General features: G+C 31.4%; 3 protein-coding genes, 1 long non-coding RNA gene and 1 pseudogene across 4 annotated transcripts; 3 read left to right on the forward strand and 2 right to left on the reverse strand.

Annotated features, from left to right (window-relative positions):
* The first annotated feature begins 9434 nt into the window (after positions 1-9434).
* LOC126672951 (F-box protein At5g07610-like) lies at positions 9435-10567 on the forward strand (annotated as a pseudogene).
* Positions 10568-10869: 302 nt separating this feature from the next.
* LOC126675305 (uncharacterized) lies at positions 10870-13522 on the reverse strand. Its single transcript, XR_007639728.2, has 2 exons — positions 13235-13522; positions 10870-11076 (listed from the first exon to the last, which is right to left on the reverse strand). It is a non-coding gene; the product is annotated as an uncharacterized LOC126675305 (long non-coding RNA).
* LOC126675304 (F-box protein At5g07610-like) lies at positions 11627-13075 on the forward strand. Its single transcript, XM_050369925.1, has one exon. The coding sequence runs from the start codon at positions 11800-11802 to the stop codon at positions 13006-13008; it is 1209 nt and encodes a 402-aa protein (XP_050225882.1). The 5' UTR covers positions 11627-11799; the 3' UTR covers positions 13009-13075.
* A 1744-nt stretch (positions 13523-15266) lies between the features above and the next one.
* LOC126672952 (F-box protein At5g07610) lies at positions 15267-16646 on the forward strand. The gene has a single exon (XM_050366896.1). It carries the CDS (start codon positions 15267-15269, stop codon positions 16644-16646), a length of 1380 nt encoding a protein of 459 aa, XP_050222853.1.
* Positions 16647-17230: 584 nt separating this feature from the next.
* On the reverse strand, positions 17231-19831 carry LOC126675282 (putative kinase-like protein TMKL1). Its single transcript, XM_050369895.2, has 2 exons — positions 19013-19831; positions 17231-18439 (listed from the first exon to the last, which is right to left on the reverse strand). Exons 1-2 carry the CDS (start codon positions 19491-19493, stop codon positions 17853-17855), a joined length of 1068 nt encoding a protein of 355 aa, XP_050225852.1. The 5' UTR covers positions 19494-19831; the 3' UTR covers positions 17231-17852.
* Between the last annotated feature and the right edge of the window lie 2036 nt (positions 19832-21867).

Here is a 21867-nt window from a genome sequence, read left to right on the forward strand (position 1 = left end):
TATAAAAAGATATTATTGCATATTTTATAAATATATTGCTGGTTTGACAATCATTTTTCCTTATTAAATGTCTTTCATTATAAATTCTTGTTTGTTATTTTATTTGCTCTTATATATACAATAATATTCTATAACTATAACATATCAATTATACAATTCGACATGTATATTATCTGATATGTCCAAAAATGAATTTAATTTTATATAGTCATAATAGCCTATAATCCAATAACAATTTAGTTCATATTTGATTTGATTAGTTCAAAACTTTAACTCCCCAAATTATACATATACGGCTAAAATTTGCATGTGTATATTTTGTAATGCATAAACATTATTGATGTACCGTCAAAAAAAAAAACATTGCTGATGTTAAATAATTATCCAATGAGTTATAGTTCAAATGGTATAAATGATGGGCATTAAATTGGTAGGTCGTGCTCGATTTTTCCCACAAGCGCTCCCCTCCCTAAATATAAAAAAAATGTTAAATAATTAAAAAATTGGGGTGTGAAATGATAAAAATATAAATGAATCTGAAACATTATCGCAGAATCTGACATAATTTGAAATTGTTATGAAAAAAATCTGCTTTGATTCTATCATTAATAAATTGAACTTTTAAAAAACATGCAGCAGATTTTTTTACTTATTATGATTATGAATTAACTAAAAATGAACTTTAGTTCACCTATAAAAACTCGGAAAAATTTCATCAATATTCAAATATTAATAAGCAAACACAACATGGGAAAAAAGAAAAGGAAGAAAGAACAATTAGCAATCCGGTTTATATTCAGGTTTGTTTATATTGTAGCAATCCTGTTAAAAAATTAGATCGTTGTCCATGACAATTCAAAAGGAGGCTATTATTTGTTCCGTTCATTTTTTAGTGTAAGTTTTCTAATTCTACCATGACACATTGTTAAGAGTTTGTGCGACAAGTTTCCTGCATTTCTATTAAGGGTAGGATATATACACATAATGAGAAAGAAAAAAATTATGTACGAGGATATTGAACAATATGAACTTGTTAAAAAAAATCAAAATTTTAATTATGTGAATCAATATATGCTTTCAATCATTGAAAAATAGTTTATTAATATGTTAATTATGTGAAAAGTGTTCAATTTGATTATAATCATATCTATTCTGCAGAAGCTTTTTTGAGTTACATGGATCAATATTCATTGGTATAATTGTCTTACAAGTTTATAAGCTTATTTACATGTTCATTAATAACTGCAATGTGATTCTAAGGTGGGCGCTTTACGGGTCATGGCGCTTTTGTCATAGATACTTGTGTTATATTATTGTTCTTCAATTGTTTCATTTCCATCTCACTAAATTTAGTCGTTTGGTTTGTCAAAAAAAGGGAAAATGAAAATGGAAATGATTGCCATTATTTGTATTTGTTTTGTCAAAGTTTACTAGGGAATGGGAATGTGATTACCCACTTCAATGGGAATCACCCATTCCCCCCTACCCCATGGAAATGGACTTTAATTTGGGAATGAGAATCAAAATTTAACAAAATATTTTAATAATAAATAATTAATATATAATTATTAAAAAAATTATTTCTAAATATTTATTTTAAAAAATATACTTGAAATTTCTTAAAAAAATTAAAAAAAAAGTTAATTTTTTTTAAAATTTTAATTTTTTTTAATTTAAAATTATTTTTTAAAATTTTAAAATCTTTTTTATATAAAAAAATATTTTTAATAAATAATAAATAATTGTTTTTATTAAATTTTACCCATTCCAACACTAATTTTGAACCAAACAAAAAATGAAAACAATCATTCTCATTCCTTCTCATTCTCATTCTCATTCCGATTCCGATTCCCAACCTTGAACCATACGGCCCCTTAATTGTTTTGTATTCTTTTATATTCATATTAATGCTAATTATTGGACGAATATTCAGGGCAACCATGACTGCCTGTGGGGATGTAAATGAGTGCATATCTACTTCTGAAGCTTCCGAGTTGGCTCAAAAGCTTGATGAGAAGGATGTCCGTAATCTGCCGCGGCCTGGCGAAGTGGAGTTCATTAATGGAGGGCCACCTTGTCAGGTATAAAGCTTCAAACCTTACTCTTGACATCTAATTCTCCGACATATTTGCATCTGATGGCGCTACGTACATTGTCTGAACTCGATCTTTTATTTTTATTTTTCCGTTATGTAGGGCTTTTCTGGAATGAACCGATTTAACCAAGGATCTTGGAGTAAGGTCCAGAGTGAGATGATCTTGGCCTTCTTGTCATTTGCTGATTACTTCCGTCCTAAGTTTTTCCTGCTAGAAAATGTAAGGAACTTTGTATCTTTCAACAAAGGAAACACATTCCATTTGACTCTGGCTTCGCTTCTCTCAGGTAGATACAAGTTGTTCCCTTTAAAATCACTGTCATTTGAAGGAAATGAGGAGATTCTTCTGACTCGCTTGTTCGTGTAATGATTGTAGGTCAGGTTCGGAGTTCTGGAAGCAGGGGCATTCGGTATTTCTCAATCTCGGAAACGTGCAATATTCATTTGGGGTGCTTCACCAGAGGAAATACTCCCTGAATGGCCTGAGCCAATGCATGTGTTTTCAGGCCCTGAGCTTAAGGTTAAATTGGATGAGAAATCAAAATCTCATTATGCTGCAGTAAGAAGTACTGCTAATGGTGCTCCTCTTCGAGCAATTACTGTTAGAGATACCTCCAGGGACCTCCCAATTGTAGAGAACGGGGCTTCTGTGACGACTTTGCATGTGAGAATTTGTTCTTGTACAAGGTTTATGTCCGTTAACTTCTGCTAATCTGCTGGAAGCTTCTGATTTTTGCATGTTTTTACAGTACAAGGAGGACCCCGTGTCTTGGTTTCAGAAAATAATGCGGGGAAATATGGTGATGCTAAATGATCATATTTCAAAAGAAATGAATGAACTCAATCTCATTCGTTGTAGAAAAATTCCGAAGCACCCGGGCGCTGATTGGCATGACCTCCCGAAAAAGAAAACGTAGAACTTGAGAAGTTCCCGTGCTGCATAATGTAAAGTGAACACACTGCGGGGGTTGCCAGAATGTTTCTTCAGCAGAAACTGCTGGTGTGACCCGACATTTATTTTGTATTTACCCGCCAATCTCTATGCATGGGTTCCATTCCAAGACAGCTATAAGTTTGCAGGTAACATTCAACACAAGCATAGGCAGATCGGAAATGCCGTACCTCCTCCGCTGGCGTTAGCACTCGGGAGCAAACTCAAGGAGGCAGTAGAGATGAAGAGGAAGTCGAGCAAGGAATAGAAATAAAAAAAAGTCGAGCAATAAGGCTATTACCAAATAATGCCGCTATACACAGTTATTTTTCGTTTCAACATTTTTTATTTTCGTAACAATAGTCAGCAATTAAGCAAACACAATATGGAAGAAGAGGAAAAAGAAGTAAAAAAGAATAATTAAGTTCCATGGAAAAATCGGATCGTTGTTCATGCCAATTCAAGAAGAAGCTATTACTTCTTCTATTCTTATTTTAGTGTAAGAATCTCAATTTTTTTATTTGAAATAACTATTTCTCATTACTGTTTTTGATTGATTTTGTAATTGTCACATAGCCAAAACTCTTTTATGCAGAAATTTTAATCTAATTTTAATGTGTTGGTAGTGATTAAAAAAAAATAGGAGAAACATAACAATATTGTTGCATATAATGTGACGTAGATAAAATTTGAGAGTGTTGACGTATTGTACTTTATTTCTTCCTTTGCTTTAATTTTTTTTAGGCTTAATTCCTTAAAAAACCCCCACCTTGCATTTTTTTTTTCGTTTATACCCTGATCTTGTAAAAACACCATTTGTACCCAATTTTGAGTTTTTATGTTTCATCTCTACCCAAAAGCATTAAATTGTACTCTTTTCATTTGAAAAAAAGTTTAAAACAATCCTTCATTTTTAACTTATATACTAATTAGATATTAATATTATTAATAATACAAAAACATCATCTTTTTCAAAAAATTAAAAAATAATAATAATTTTTTTAATTTTTTTAAAAAATATTTCGAGTTTTTTTTTTAAAAATATTTTCGACAAAAAATTAAAAATAATAATAATTTTTTTTAATTTTTTATTATTTTATCAAATTAAAAAAATTAATTAATTATTTGGATGTATTTGATTATTTTTTAAGTTTAAGGATTTATTTGTATATTTTAAAATAGAAAAAAGTATGTTTTAAACTCTTTTCCAAATGGAAAAAGTACAATTTAATGCTTTTGGGTAGAGATGAAACATAAAAATCCAAAATTGGGTACAAATGGTGTTTTTACAAGGTCAGGGTATAAACGAAGAAAAAGTGCAAGGTGGGGGTTTTTTCAGGAATTAAGCCTTTTTTTTATTATGTTAGTGTTGGGCGTTTGGGTATGGTTGAATTTCGAGTAAGTAATCTTGAAGGTATTAATCTTGAAGGTATTTAAACTATCATTTTTTTTTATTTTGATAACTGTTAATTTTCTTTATTTTAATTAGAGTTAATTCATAAAAAAATCACGAATTTTACACGAAGTTTCATTTTAATCATAACCTTTAAAAGTTGTCATTTAAAGGCATGAACTTTCATATTGTTTCAAATTCATTATTTCAGCGTATTTTTATTAACTAAATTCTTCCTTAAACCATTAATGAAAGACCCAAATTATTAATTAACATCAAATCTTATTATCTTTTAGTTAGAGTATCTAAGATTAGGAATTTTTAGTCAGATAAAATACACCGAATTTTACTTTGGTGATAGATTTGAAATAAAATGAAAGTTCGTGCCTTTAAATGACAACTTTTAAAGGTCATGATTAAATGAAATTTCATGTAAAGTTCGTGAATTTTTAGGAATTAACCCTTTTAATTATTAAACTTTAAATTTTTTTCATTTTGGTTTTTTCCGGCCAAAAATGGTTAGATGGAAGATTTTGACACCGGACAGCCGAATTTCGATAGTTTTACCTTAAAAACTTATCACATATACATAAAACCATTTTTAAGAGGGATTTTTAGACCAAATTATGCATATACGGTAAACTATCAGGTAAAAAAATAAAGGGTTAATCACTAAAAAGCCTTTATCTTTAATTTTTTTTTCAATTGCACCCTGACGTAGAAAAATTCTCTCAACCCCCTCCCCCCCTTCTCCCCCCACCTTTAGATTCTTTTTTAATTGTACCACAAAGTATTAAATTGACCTATTTTCACATGATTTTTTTTAAATAATCTTTTATTTTTAATCTATATTCTAATTAAACACTAATATTATTAATAAGGTAAAAAATCATTCTTTCTAAAATTATATCCAATAACTTTTTAAAATTAAAACCATAAAAATTTTCAATTTAGGGTACAATTGAAAAAAAATCTAAATGTGGGGGAATTTTGAGAGGATTTTTCTACGTCAGGGTGCAATTGGAATAGAATTTAAATGTGAGAGGGTTTTGAGAGAGTTTTCCAATTTCGGGGTGCAATTGAAAAAAAAGTTTAAAAGTGGAGGGTTTTTAAGTGATTAGGCCAAAAATAAATTATGGTTGCCACCTATGCGTTTTTTGCCTAAAAAACCAAAACCAAAATAAATTAAAGTTTAGTAATTAAAATGAAAAAAATTAAAATTTAGTCACAAAAAAGAAAAAAAAAACGGATAGTTTAAGTATCCATCAAAATCAATTATCCTTATATTTGAAAATAGACTAAATTTACCAAGGTGAAAAGGATAGATATTGAATAATTCTTTACCATATAGGCATATACGTATCATGATATTATTGCACATTTTATCTATACTAATTTCACATTACGTGCTATGCACGTGGCTCGTAACGTAACTCCTCAATGAACATATTAGTAAATTTATTATAATTATATCAATTTTTTATTTATAATTAATATTAAATTAGTTAAATTTTTTTTGTAAAAGTAAATATAATATATTCGGTTATTAAATTTTTTTCTATACTGAATTTATTTTTATTTTGATTTTATAATATCCATAATTAAATAATTAACTTTTATTAATAATATTTTTAAAAATAATAAGATAGAAATTTAAATAATAATATATTGACCAAATACAGTATTTTAATTTTATAGTTCAATCAAACTAAAAGATAGGTATTCCTACTAATTTGGAGACAATTTAGTTATTGTTTACATACTAAAAACTAAATTGGAGATAATTTAGCTACCTATTCTAATTAGGACTTTAATTACAATAGTGATTAATTAAATAACTAATTAATTAATGACTATAAAACCTTTATTTAGTAGTAAACTGAAAAGGATTATTCAGTAAATTTGCATGTCCCCCATCCGTGCTTTTATATATAGTATAGATAGATATTACTGGTCTTACAGTCAATTTTCCTTATTTAGTTCATTATAATTTTTTTGTTTGTAATTTTTATTTGCAATTTTATATGTACAGGAATATTCTATAACAGATCAATTATACAATTTGATACGTACCAAAATAAATTTAATTTTATAATCATAGTTTAAGAGAAATTGTTAGGTAGACCGAGTCTATCACGTCATCAGTAGACTAAGCCACTCATAATGCAACACCTCATTAAAATGATGGCAATATCGTAATAATTATTCAATAAATGTGTTCAAATCCTAATGGTGATATTACGATATTACCATCATTATAATTTAAACCACTAAATAAATAGCATATATAATCCATTAAATATTTAATTTATATTTTTGATTAAATTAGTCTAAAACTTGAACTTCCCAAATCTAGTAAAATTTTGCCTATAGTCAAGGAAAATAATTCAAAAATCTGGGTGTGGGATTGTAAAAATCTAAATGAATCTGAAACATTATGGCGAAATCTGAGATAATTTAAAATTATTATGAAAAAATCTGCTTAGATTCTATCATTAATAAAGGGGTTTACTATTCGCCGCCCTAAATTACTACCCACCGCCCAAGTTTTGACTGAAATGCCCCTAACATAATTTCAATTCAAAAACAAAAAAACAAAAATCCTCTCAACTCAAAAATATCTCAAACTCAACCTAAAATCCCGACGATAATCGGAGCCAATTTATGTCGCAATCAACGGGAAATAAAAGACGGAAACCTCCGGTAATTAATTTTTTTCGTTTTTAACTGTTTTAATAAAAAAAGATTTTTTTTTATTTTTTTTAAGGGCCATCGCCCGGCGATGGCGATGGCCCTGTGCACCATCGCCTGGCGATGCCGATGGTGCACAGGGACAATCGTCTCCGAGGGACGATTGTCCCAGTGGACCATTGTCCATGAGGGACGATGGTCCCAGTGGACCATCGTCATCTTCTGGCGATGGTCCACTGGGACCATCGTCTTCCTGGGACGATTGTCCACTGGGACAATCGTCCCCCGAGGACGATGGTCCACTGGGACAATCGTCCCCCGAGGACGATGGTCCACTGGGACAATCGTCCCCCGAGGACGATGGTCCACTGGGACAATCGTCCCTCGAGGACGATGGTCCCTATGCACCATCGCCATCGCCAGGCGATGGTGCACAGGGCCATCGCCATCGCCGGGCGATGGCCCTTAAAAAAAATAAAATAAAAATTAAAAAAATTAAAAATTTAAATAAATAAAAACCGATTATTCACCGGAAGTTCCGTCTTTTATTTTTAGTCGATTTTGACATTTTTATTGTAAATTCACTCGGATATTCGTTGCGTTTTTAATTGAATTGAGAGAATTGAATATTTAAAAAAAAACTGAAAATGGCTTAGGGATATTTTGGTAAAAAGTTGGGCGGTGGGTAGTAATTTGGGGCGGTAAATAGTAGTCCACTTAATAAATTGGAATGTTTAAATTTACAATAAGAATTTTTACTTAAAATGGTTATCAGAATTAACTAAAAATGGACCTTAGTTCACCTATAAAAACTCGACAAATTTTTAACAATATTCAAACAACTAATAATCGCACACTATATGGAAAGAAAGAAAAGAAAAAAAAAACAATTAGCAATCCGATTTATATTCAAGATTGTTTACATTGTAGCAATCCAGTTGAAAAATTAGATCGTTGTTCATGACAATTCAAAACGAGACCATTACTGTTGCCGTTCATTTTTTATTGTAAGATTCTCAATTCTACTGTAACCCATTATGCTATTTGTTTGTCATAATTTATACTACTCTAAAATAATATTGTTCATTCATGAAATCATGTTAAAATTATTCATTTCTCATATAGTTTATAAAATAACTACTTCTCCTCACTTTCAGATTGATAATTTACTTTTATGCAGCAATTGTAACTTGATTTCATAGCGTTGACAACTACTAAAAAATGATAATAGAAACACAACTTTTTCCTTATTTTATTTCATATTTAATTGTAAGGGTTGATTTGGCCTTTTCATCTGTAAAGGCTGAGTTGCAACCCTCAGATAAGCTAAAAGGATGGAAGAAGTAGTTCATGTATAATTTCAGGATCGTATGTATATTCATATGGAGTCTATCGCTTCTATAATGACTTACTTGTCATACATTTTTCAGTTATCTTGACAATGGATTCCACCACGATCCAAGCAAACTTAGGCGGTGGATCATATTCCGTGTCTGTGGGTGAAATAATATGGGGCTCTAAAAAAGATAAGGAACTTCCCGCACTCTCTAGAGTAGAGTTACGTAATCTCATTGTCTCTTCAGCTTTTCGAGTACGAGACAGGACGAAAGTGCTTATTATGGACGATGAGTTGTTATGAATATAACTCTAGAAGTTGCAAAATGAGATTTGAAGGAGAAAATTATGACATTGTGGGTCACATCTGAACGGGATCTCTTAGAACTTGCAAGTTCGACAACTAGAAACGTACTCTTTGCCAGAAGCGAATTCTGTCCTAAATGGTGATTTGGAGAAAAAGTTCTGGCTTGTTGATCTTGCAAGACTTATTTTCCTAGAAGTGGGTTGCTTCATTGAACTGATTTCTAGCCTATCACAAAAACTCAAAAGTAGCCTATCTATTCATACACCTTGTATTATCTGTAATTGATTTCCCCTATGAGAAATGTAATCTACGACTAGAAAATGTGATAGTTTGAAATAATTTGTTGGCTCATGTTACCTAAGAGTATTAACTATAACAGATCAATTATACAATTCGACATGTACATAATCTGATATGTCCAAAATGAATTTAATTTTATATAGTTAAAATAGCCTATAAGCCAATAACAATTTAGTTCATATTTGATTAAATTAATCGAAAACTTTAACTCCTTAAATTATACAGATAATTTGAAAACATTATGAAAAAATCTGTTGAGATTTTGTCATAATAAAGTTAGAACAATTTGTTGGCTGATGTTATATTAAATTGAGCATAAATAAATTCATCTTACAGAAACAGATTGATTTTCTCTTGTTGCTTGTTCTTTTAGCTGCAACTTCTAGTTTCTGCAACGTTAGTCCAGAATTCAAGAACAGAATTTCTTAAAAAGATTCCTTTCACCTTAATATTTCAGACTCCCCTTGTGCCCTTTCCGTGGATAAAATGTCGCGTTTTAACCACCATGAATTTGGCTTCATCCAGCTAGTTTCTAGTAATGGCATCAATGCTCCCTTTAAAACTCTAACTTTCAATCATGAACTGTCAGGAATTAAAATAATTCAGTCTAGTAATGGACTGCTATTGTGCTCTAGTATTCGTATGTTTTCACCTAGGTCAAAATATTACATTTATAATCCCACAACCAAGCAATATGCTATACTTCCTCCACTAAGCAAACTTAATTTATCAGATTAATAGTGTTTATTTAGCATTTGATCCGAGCATATCGCCTCATTATAAAGTATTATGTGTACGTAAAACTTCAAAATCTGACGATCGGTGGACTTTTTTCACGAAAGAGGTCTCTGACTCGTATCAGATAGAGATTTACTCATCAAAAACTGGGTGTTGGAGAGTCTCGGCCGAGAATTTAAAGTTTCTGTCCGATATGGTACTCTATGGAGGGGCCTTATGGAATGGTGCTATTCATTGGTTTGATAGTTGTGGTCTTTTTTTGTGTTTTGATGTTGATCAAGAACATTTCAGACAAATTCCAGCACCTCAAATTTCAGATGATTTACGTAGACTGGAGGTAAAATATTTTGACGCATCTGGAGGATGTTTAAATCTTGTTGAGAAATATAATCCACCTAATGCACAATTCAATGTGTTTGAGATGGAGAAAGACTACTCGGGATGGTATGTGAAGTACCGTGTTGATCTTAATGAAGTTATGAGAGCCTTTCCTAAGATGATTCAACCCTACCATGAACCAGGGGAGGTGAGTTATTATGCTTATCAGATTATGAGTATTGTTAGGGAGAAAGTGACAAAGACTCCTACATGGTGCTCAAGATACCGGAAAAAATCATCATTCGGTACAACTTTAAGGATAAAAGTTTCAAGAAGCTTACGGATTTTGCTTCAGGAAGAGGTGCATATAAGTACCAATATCCAGAATTCTATAACCATGGTGCTTATCAGTACATAAGGAGTCTTGCTAGTGTTTGGGAATATAATAGAACCATGTAGGAGTCTTCATCACTTCTTCAATATATTTAGTTCTTGTAATAATCAATATGTTGGAATTTGAAATTTTGACTTTTTAAGATGGTGGCATTTGATAAATTGTTCTTTTGATATGATTTTCGAATTCAAATTGAAAGAGCTCTTAAGAGTGTAAATTCAGTTAAAACAATTCAATGGTTAGAACTTTCTTTCAATCCAATGAAATTTTGGCCATTATTAGTTCCTTCTAGGGAAATTCAGTTAAATACCTTTTCTATAGAACACAGTGATGGACAGCCAACTAGACAATTTAAAATAGAAACTAATAAACAAGTAACTTGCCAATTTATTAGTAAATAATGTGGCAAAGGGTCATTTATTATGACTAGTTCAAAAAAAATTCGACACAGAAACTACAAAAAAACTGGCATAAAACAGCACACAATTAACGGATGCATGAGGAGGCAATGTGTTAAACATCATTCAACTTACCTGCAATAAGAATGACCTTCCGTGCTGCGATAAGAGCGCACCTTAATTAAAAGAATGCAAAAAGTCAATTTCTTCTCCATATCGAACAGAGTTTATATTGTATTGAGATTACATATATTATATCCACAACCAGCATAGAAGTTTTAACAATTAGCAATACATCAAATCAAAAAACTATAAAGACCACTCAGAAAGGTAGCCTAGTTTTCACAAAGTATCTTTGCTTCATTTGCCATCCTATCTTAATTGTCCCAGTTCATACAAAGCGATGATGAGACAGTACAAAAACATACTTTTAATCCGGTTTATCCATAGATAGATAGCTATACAAATGCATGCAATTCAACAAATTTTGATGATTTTAGATTCTTTCTCTCTACTTGCCTATGGCAGCTTTGTTTATGTGGGATTTTTATTTGGAATATATATTGGCAAGTTAGGGTGTTTTGTTGGCATTTGACCTATGAGAGAAACGGGACTTTAATTTTTTATTCTCATTTATGTTGTTGACCCTTACGCATCTCCTTAAACTTAATTTTCATTATGGTAGCACCAACTCCAATAATAGCATTAACAAATGATGTAAATAAAATAAAATCACATGACTTAAATCTAGAGAAATGAGAATCGTCAACTACAAGAAGCTTACAACACAATCTTCTCAATTTGCAAGTTCCACGAACAGCATATAAACTTCTTTTCCATCCAATAATAAGGCAACATATTCCAAAATTTTCACAATTCAGAATCCATCACAGTTCATCATGGTCTCTGATAAAAGAACAAAAATGATGTTCTCTTTATCTCACTCATTATCAGCAGAGAAAATCGCCAACAATGATGATCTTTTAACCGAAATCCTTCTTCTTCTACCCATAAAATCTCTATTTAAATTCAAGTGTGTATCCAAGAACTGGCTATTTCTCATCTCCAATCCTGACTTCCACCATCGCCTTAACCTCTCTGACTTCCCTTGTGCCCTCTTTGTGCATAGATTGCCTTTTTCTAACAACCCTCTATTTGACTTCATCAAACTCGATTCCAGTTACTCTGAGGCTCCATTTGAAAGGCTAAATTTTGCTAATGATCTGTTTGGTATCGATATCATTAACTCTTGTAATGGATTGCTATTGTGTTCTAGTACTCAGAGGTACTCATCTCAAGCCAGATACTACATTTACAATCCTACTACCAAGCAACATACTGTACTTCCTCCAGTAAGTCAAGTTGATGATGAATCGTACAGTCTTCATTTAGCTTTTGATCCTTCCAAATCACGCCACTACAAAGTTATATGTGTACGTCAATACATCGTTTCTGAACCTCATTATAATATAGAGATTTACTCGTCAGAAACTAGGCTATGGAGGGTAACAGCTGCGAGTTTTACGGTGGACAGCTTGGACAATGAAGTTGCTGGTGGGGCATTTTGGAACGGAGCTATTCATTGGATTACTGACTGGGGTCCTTGTTTTTATTTAGATGAAGAACAAGAACAGATTCGAGAGATGCCAATGCCTCCAAAGCCAGATGATTGGAATCGGAGGAGGGTGATGTATTTTCAGGAGTCTAGAGGATACTTGAACCTTATTGAGATTTATCAACACGCAGCTACTCAATTTAACGTGTGTGAATTAAAGAAAGACTACTCGAGATGGTTTGTCAAGTATAGGGTTGATCTCGGAGTTATAAGATCATTTCCTGAGATGATTAAAACCGAGTTAGAACCAACTGTGTTGAACTATTATGCTTACCAAATCTGGTCTATTGTAAGGGGTAAAAATGATGAGGACTCCTATATGGTGCTACATTTACCAGCGAAAATCGTACGGTATAACTTAAAAGATGGAAGTTTCAAGAAGCTTTGTAATTTTACTCCTGGAAAGGGTGCAACTAAGTATAAGCAGGAGAATGCTATGAACTTGAAGTATTATAGAGCTTATGAGTACATAAAGAGTCTAGCTACTGTTTGATTACACTATTAATTTAGCAATTCAACTAAAACTTGAATAAAATGTTTTTCATAATTTGATATTTCATTCCTATGTAAATGCTTGCAATTATAATTCAAGTTTAAATTCAGTAGAACTAGCCAGATTAACCAAAAAGCAGACATCTAAAATTAGTATCTAATGATCAATTCAAAATTGAAAAAAGAAGCTAGAAATAATTGAGGAGATCATTAGTAACTGAGAATACCTCCAATTTTTTATGATAAGCCTCCTCTGCACGTCGAGAATCCAAACCAGCTTACTGAAAACATAACATCGGTATGCGACGGAATTGAATCTGGCAGGTGTCAGCTTTCAATTTTCCGATCAGCACTGTTTTGCAAGATGCTCTATTTACGCGACGGTCATTTCATGTTGTCGTTTGCTTAATTTGGGTGCTGGACAGTTGATTGCAGATTGGCTTAAGTAACAATTTGACATCTCAACTTGTAAACAATAAACAATTTACCTTCATTTTATAAATTAATTTACAAATAAAATTAATTGATCATAATCGCTAATTTCAAACTGATATTTTATAAATTTATGATTCATTATTTATAAATTGGAGAGATAAATTGCTATTTAAATTTATAAAAAAATTGAATTGGCGATCTTGATAATTTACCTAAAATTTTATTTCGTTCAATGAGATACTACTCGTTGGTTGAATTTTATATTTTTATATCATAACCTTGCTAGTTTACCCCACTAATAGCCTATATAATTTATTAACAATTTTGTGTGTATCTTGATTTGCCTTTCCTTATTAATTGCTTAAACATTATTGAAAATTATCATACAAATGTTGTGGTTAACTTTTCGACATATACACTAACTCGTAAAAAGAAAACTCTAGCTGTCTATTGTTCTTTTTTGGATTGGGATTCCCTCAAATGAACTTGAGGGGGTCATGTTCACGATCTACACCGTTCATTGTAAAATGAACGGCGTAGATCAAAAAGGTACAATTTTAATCAAATTAATCTACACCGTGCATTTTATAATGAACGGTGTAGATTATGAACATGACCCCTTCAAGTTCATTTGAATTTAAGGGAATTCTAATTCTTCTTTTTTTCTTTCGCAGCTGTTGTTAGTGATTTATTTTTTCCTTGACAATAATCATTTTTCATATTGTTTTAATTTTATAGAATATAACAAATAGACAATTTTTTTACTGAATTAAAATTTATCGATATAGAGCATATCATATTTAATTTATTGTGAACTAACAATTTAAAATAGATGAAAAAATTTAACAACAAAGATGAAATTGTTTATAGGCTATAATAGTTTTATTTTTTAAAATATTGTTTGTCTTTCTTTTTGAAATTTTTAAATTTTATTTTTGTGAAATTTTTTCATTCTTTCTTTAAGAAAGATTCATTGTTTATTTTAAATGGTAGAATTGGATATCATAACTTTAATTTCTAATATCAAAAATCAATTTGTGAGTTATAAAAAAATTAATCGAGGTTTGCATTAATTAGAGAAATAATCTGATAATTTATTTTCGTAAATAGATCTGTAAATATCAGTGTATGCTAAGTGGTCCAAATTTGACCAGATGAGAATTAGCATTAAAAGGGCTCCAAATATTTTAATCTCGCATATGCTGTTTTAGTTCATCTCCCAAAGACAAATATAATTAAAAGTGATAAAAAGTTAAAATTAAATCAAGATTTTGTTTTTTGATATGGTTGATTACTTGATTGGTAATAAGAACCGGTTGGTTTTTTGTTGGATTGAAAATCGAACCAAATCAAACTAAAATATAAGAACCGATCGGTTTTTTGTTGGATTGAAAACCGAACCAAACAGAAATATATTTTGGTTTGATTTGATCGGTAACCGATATATATTTATACTAATAGTTTTACAATGAACCTGATGCTTAGGAATCGAACCTATGCCATTAACAACTTTCAATATACTTGTTATCAGCTCGCTAAAGCAAATATTCATACTAATATTAAACTATTTAATATATATATAATATAACTTTGATCGGTTCGGTTTATATCAAAACTAAAACCGAATTTATATTTTCGATTCGGTTCGGTTCGGTTTTTCGGTTTCGATTGGTTTTTGCATGCCCCCAGTAATAGCTAGTTTGTCACCAGCGTTTCAGTATCTGCCTTTTTGTGACTTTGCTCTTCATCCCAATATACTTCTTACAGGATTTCTAGGCAAGCTACCTGTTGGATGAATATTTTACTCCCACTCCCACATGTGACATGTCCGTCATCAACTCCCACATAAAATTTAAAATCAATGGACAATCAACTAAAAAACAACTTACAGAACACTCTACTTTACACAGCATATTCAAAGACATCATAAGACTTATAAAATCAACTCAGATTCCAATTTTCACATTACAGAATCTCAAAATCATGGTCTCACCCCAAAGAATCAAAACAATCTCCTCCTCTTCTTCCTCGTCCTCCTCATCGCGATCATTTTCCGCAGAGACAATAGCCAACGACGATGATCTCTTAACCCAAATCCTACTTTATCTGCCCATCAGAGCTCTACTCAAATTCAAATGTGTCTCCAAGCATTGGCTCTCTCTCATTTCCAATCCTCACTTCACTCGTCGTCTTAACCTCTCCGACTCCCCTTCCGGTCTCTTCGTGCACATCAATAAATGGCCGCGTTCTGATAACCATCCTGAATTTGATTACATCAATCTTGATCCCATTAATAATCGGTGTGACGCCCCCTTTCGAATTCTTAATTTCGCTAATGAACCGTCAGGCATCAGGATTCTCCAATCTTGCAATGGATTGCTACTGTGTTGTAGTAACCTCAAGTACGGATCTGAAGCAAATTACTATGTCTACAATCCTACTACTCGTCAGTTCACTCTACCTCCTCCGTTACATCATCTTGCTGAAATACATGGTCCTTATTTGGCTTTTGATCCATCAAAATCGCCTCATTATAGCGTTATTTATCTCCGTCAAAACGAAGTCGAAGACACTGATTTGCACATAGAGATCTACTCTACCAAAACCGGAATCTGGAAAGTATCGGATTCGATATTCCAAACAGAACATGACATCGGATTCCATGGCGGCGTATTTTGGAATGGCGCGATTCATTGGTACACAGATTCAGGTCCTTCGATCTGTTTTGATGTCGATCAAGAACAAGTCAAAGAAATGCCAATGCCTCCGATGCCGGATGAATGGTATCGGAGGAGGGTTATGTATTTCGGAGAATCTAGAGGTTGCTTATATCTAGTTGAGATTTACCACCCGCCGTCTACGCAATTTAATGTGTGTGAGATGGAGAAAGACTACTCAGGATGGTTCGTTAAGTACCGCGTTGATCTGAATGGAGTTGCCGGCGCATATCCTGAGATGATTAGATTGTATCTTGATCCGTCGGTGTTGAATCACTACGCTTTTCAGATTATGAGTATTGTTAAGGGAGAAAGTGATGAAGAGGACTCGTTCATGGTGTTACATATACCTGGGAAAGTCATAAGGTATAACTTCAAGGATAATAGTTTTGAGAAAATATTTGATTTTGATCAGCAAGTTACTGCAGGAAATTTTTCATGTTATCCTGCTAATGAGTATATCAAGAGTGTTGCATCTGTGTGGTGATTGTTCTGTTCTTGTAACTTATTGAGGTTAAAGCTTCAATCTTTATTTTCTTTTATTTGCATAATAAATTCAACATCTCACGTTTATAGCAATTTAATCCCATATTTTACATTTCAATCTTTCCCACTTTTATATTGTGTAGTTTAAGTCTTTTTTTACCAAAAATAAACCATTTCTATAAAACGACGTTATGTGTCGAAAATATACTACACAATAATGTGCAATACGATGTTCTAGAGAATCAAATTAAATCGTTATAAATATTTGAAACGTTAAGATTTAATATGCGAATAACTCTTCTTTTATGTAATAAATTGATGGATTATGGTCCCATCTAGGAATGCGTCACACGTCGCCAATTAAAACATGTAAATGGGTCCAATGGCCAAAAGTCAGACAGCCATGGAGGTTGTGAAAAAGCAGAGTGGCAATTGACCAAAAGTGAGAATTTTAAAAGATAAAGAGGGCCAATATGCCTCAGCTAGATTGCGATCTTTCAAAGTTGAATTTGGACCAATTCAAAACCACCCGCCAATCCATCAACCTCTTGGCCAGCTAAAGGTTGATGATAAGAAAGAACCCACTACAAATTAATGCTTTATCTATACAGTATTCTGAATCAATTTACATTTGACATATTGAAGTCTGTTTCTCCGTATCTTTTGCCAAAAGAATCACCAGAATATATATTAACTACCAGTTCCTATAACTGAAAAAACACCTAACTACTTCAACAACATACCTGTCGGAGTTTGGACATTTAGCAGAGAACAAACAATAGCCCACAATTAGATGAACTATCATGTTTTCATGACGTTTTGCCCGTCGGAAGTTGGCTCTTTATAGTTAACTTATCTTCCTCTACAGAACAAGGCTGAGAGTTCAGAGTAGGGCCGTATAAGATCGACAAAGTTTTTTCGTTCTGGATACTTTTGGACAAGTGCAAAAATCCAACAATGTCACCCACATTTTGCTCCAATCTTGTCACAACGTGCAATTTCGGATTCGAATTGGAATCCTGGTGGGATGGAAACTTGTTTGGCAACTTCTATATAACCATATATGCATTACCATACTTGGTTCGGTTGGCAGCTTCTATATAACTATGCAGTCATTTTTCTCAATGCTTCCACCGATAAATACTAAAAGATAGAAAATCGAAAGTGAAGAAATTTAGCCTGTGATCAACTGCAAAAAACAAAACTGTCATCCGATTTCTTCTAGCTTCGAGAGAATTTGCTTAATGTTAGGTCTAAGAGAAGGCAAAGGAGAACAGCAAGACATGGCAAGCTGAAAAAATTTAAGTACACTTTCTTCAGTAACAGGGGTTTTATCGTCACTCTTATTGCTGAGTATGTCCGGGTGGTATAAATCTATATTTCTTCTTTCAAGCACTGCGTTTCTCATGAAAGTCGGCAAATGAAAATCCTCACCCGGTGTCGGATTCTCAATAACCGGTTCCTTTCCGGAAAGTAATTCGAGCAAGATAATTCCGAGACAGTAAATATCAGTATGCACATTAGCATCCTTCATTTTTATAAGCTCAGGAGCTTTATATCCCTCAGCCGCAGAAGCTTCAAGCATTTCTTGGCCAGCAGTCGGATTCAACAGGAGATGTAGGCCAAAATCCGAAATGTAGGGTTGGTAATTCCGATCCAACAAAATGTTTTTCGACTTCAGATTCCCATGAATTACAGGCTTCTGCAACCCTGTATGAAGATGATCCAATCCTTTGGCTATACCGATAGATATTCTATAAATAACGGTCCATTTGTGAGACTCAGCATTTCCATCTGCCATTAAAGAACAGAGTTGGACCATTCAAGACTAATTACAACTAAAAATTAAAGATTACCATTCCTCTCCATAGAGAAATTAGAAGGAAACTGACAAAAATTAGGTACCGACAGATAAAAGAAACCAAAAAAAGTTTGACTATAGGCGCAATTAGATATCTATATTAATACATGCAAATCAAAATTTTGAGTCCTAATCCTGGTAAAGAACCCTCCATATATTTACAGTTCAACTACTTAAACACCCAGAAAAGAGTTAACATGAAATTTAATGTAAGAAATTATATTAAACGATATAATCATTCAAGATCCAAACAATCAAATAGAAATATCAGGAAAACTAATTAAAATCTTCATTTTTTTTCTAGAAACATATGAATATCAAGAAAAGTATTTCTTTTTTTTCTTTCAAATCTCATAATTTCATTTCCTGATCAAATGAACTTAACATTTAACAAAGCAGTCAACATTAACCTCAATTCTGTAAAATTTACACATAAAAAAAGACAAAGACAGCTCATTTTCTCAGCAACCAAACAGAAAATCAAAGACATAAAACATAAAACATACCTCTAATGAACTGAGCAAGATTCCCACGCCTAATAAAATCATGAATAAGAAGCTTTTCACCTCTAGGGCCAGCATAAAACCCTAAAAGAGACACCAAATTAGGATGTCTAATGCAACCCAACAACTGAATCACCTCACCAAAATCTTTAGCTCGAGCTGCACAAACTGGTCTCAAGAACCTAAGCAACCTAACACAGTTACTCCTCTGCAACAAAGCCTTGTACAACGTGCCATAGTTTGACTTCCCTATAACCTCACCCGGTGCATCAAGAATGTCACTGATTGTCAAATCTTGACCACCTTGAAATGTCACTAAATCCTCTGCTTCTGACTCATCAGAATAATCTCCATTCTTGACTTCAGGGCTTTCTGGGTCATTCTGAGTATTTCTTGGTCTTATTTTGAAGTAAAAGAAGATTATAAGACTGATCAAAACAGTTGGTATGGTTAGTCCAAGAATGAGTTTCAGGGTATTGTTCATTTCCAGCAAAACCACCAAGAAAATACAAAATACTGATGAATACAAAGAATTGAAGATCTGGGTGGTGTTTGAAAAAGTGTGAGATAAGACAAGAAGATGGAGGAAGAATTGTGGAACCCAAGATTAAGTTTAAAATGATTTTTTGGATGAGATATTTAAAATTTTAAATGTATGTTAGAATTATTTGGTGAGGATGAAATATGTAGCAGAATGAGAAGGGAAAGGATTAATGTGGTAGAGACAGATCTAGACATGTGATGATGTTTCTTTCTAATTTGACTGTTGTATTTGAGGTGCAGGTGTAAAAGTTCTGCCATGCCATTACAGGTATACTGTCTAAAACTTGTAATTTCTTCAGCTATACTTACAAAGTCTGTTTAATTAGTTCTAGGCTACCCTACTTTTCTTTTTTGCAATTTAATTAACAATTTTTATATTGATATAAATGGAATTCCAACTGCTAAAATTTCATTTGGTTAGATGTTAGCTATTGAGACGACTTTCTAATGCACTTAGAGACGATTTAACCTTAGACTAATGCCCATACGGGCGTTACCAAATTTTAAAACAAATAAATTAGTTACTGTGCTATTTTTTTATGACTCCAACTATTTTTTAATAAAAATCCTACGTGTAGGTAAGAGGAAATTAAAGCACAAATCAACTGTCACGTAGGTATATATTGACCAGATTTTATTAATTCCATGAAAACACTAAATATGTAGTGCGGTACTCGATTAATTATGTTTTAAAGTTTGATAATCAAATTATAAAAAGTAAAAAATACAGTACTCTTGGAATCAATTACCCTACACAATCTTTGTGCACACTTTTATATAATAATATAATGGATTAACATCTTTCTAGTTCTAATACATATTAGAAATCAAGTTAATTTAATTTTTAAATTTATTAAAAATAAGTAAAACTAAATTATTGACAAAAAAACTAAATTAATTTACACTATTTTTTATGAAGGATATAAATTAGATGAAGTTGATCTTTCATATTCATTCAAGTTTAAGAGGACTTTAATTCATAGTATAGACATATAGTTGGTTAAGAAAATAGACTTGTAGGCAAAATTCTACATATATTTTACTTATGATCTCTCTTGATTATTGATATTAAAAAACATTTTAAAATATTAGATATTGGCTCAATTAGATATGAAAAAAATTATATATGTGGTGTTTGAATTATTCTAATTTTTTTTATATTGGTGTTTGAATTATTTTAATTTATTTTAATGTTGGTGTTTGAATTTTTGTTTTTAATATTGCCATTTCAATTCATTTATTTACCAAAAAAATTAAAAACTTATAGATATAGTAAAATTAAGAAATATGGTACGATATTCCAATAAAATAAAATCGTAAGGTATATTATTAAATATTGGCTAAACCTGACAATTTTAAATATGACACGGCATGAAGTTAAACGGATTTTTGTTTGATATAAATGAGTTTGGATCATAAACGGGTCAACCCATTTATGACACGATTAATTTTGTGTCCAAATGGGTTACGCACGCCTAATCCGTCTAAACACGTTTACACACGGTTAACTAGTTTTAATTAAATAATATTTATTTTTATAATTTAAATGTTATTAAATCTTAATTTTAATTAATTTTTTTATATTATATATAATTAAAATAGTGTTTATCTCAAAAACTAGTAATAATTTCTTTTATTATTATATTAAATAAATTTAAAAAGTGTTAAAATAATTAAATGGGTTTAAACATGTCACTATTTAAATAGGTTGATTTGTTAACACGTTTTGATAAATATGTTTATACATGTCGTGTCGTGTAATCCGTGTAATATTTGTGTCGTATTTGGATTTTATATATCAAATTCGATTAATAATCATGTCATGTTCGTATTTAGGTTAATTATGTTATAAATGGGTCTGACCTATTTATTACCCGCATATATGAATAATCAGATCTAAATACTGACTCAGTGACAATAGGAGTTATAGAACTAGATATGAGAAAAATATACATGCAAGTGTCTCAACAAATTTCTAGTATCAGTGTTTGAATTTTTGTTTCCACTATTAGTGTTTTAATTTATTTTTCACCAATAATAATATAATATTTAAAAATTTAATTATAGTTAAATTAATTTTCAATTTATGTAAGTGAATATTATAGTTAAATTAAGAATTGAATATAGGGTATGATATGATTTATGATTATATTGATATAAAAGGAATAAAATATAATGATTAATATAGAAACTGAGTGATGATTTTAAATAAATTTTGTATATATGGTAATATAAAAATTAACTTTATGGTTAATATATAAAAGGAATGAATTTATTTGGTAATCTTGTATATATGGTATCATATAATCATATAC

This window comes from Mercurialis annua, linkage group LG3 (genome assembly GCF_937616625.2).
Source record: "Mercurialis annua linkage group LG3, ddMerAnnu1.2, whole genome shotgun sequence".
NCBI lineage: Eukaryota > Viridiplantae > Streptophyta > Magnoliopsida > Malpighiales > Euphorbiaceae > Mercurialis > Mercurialis annua.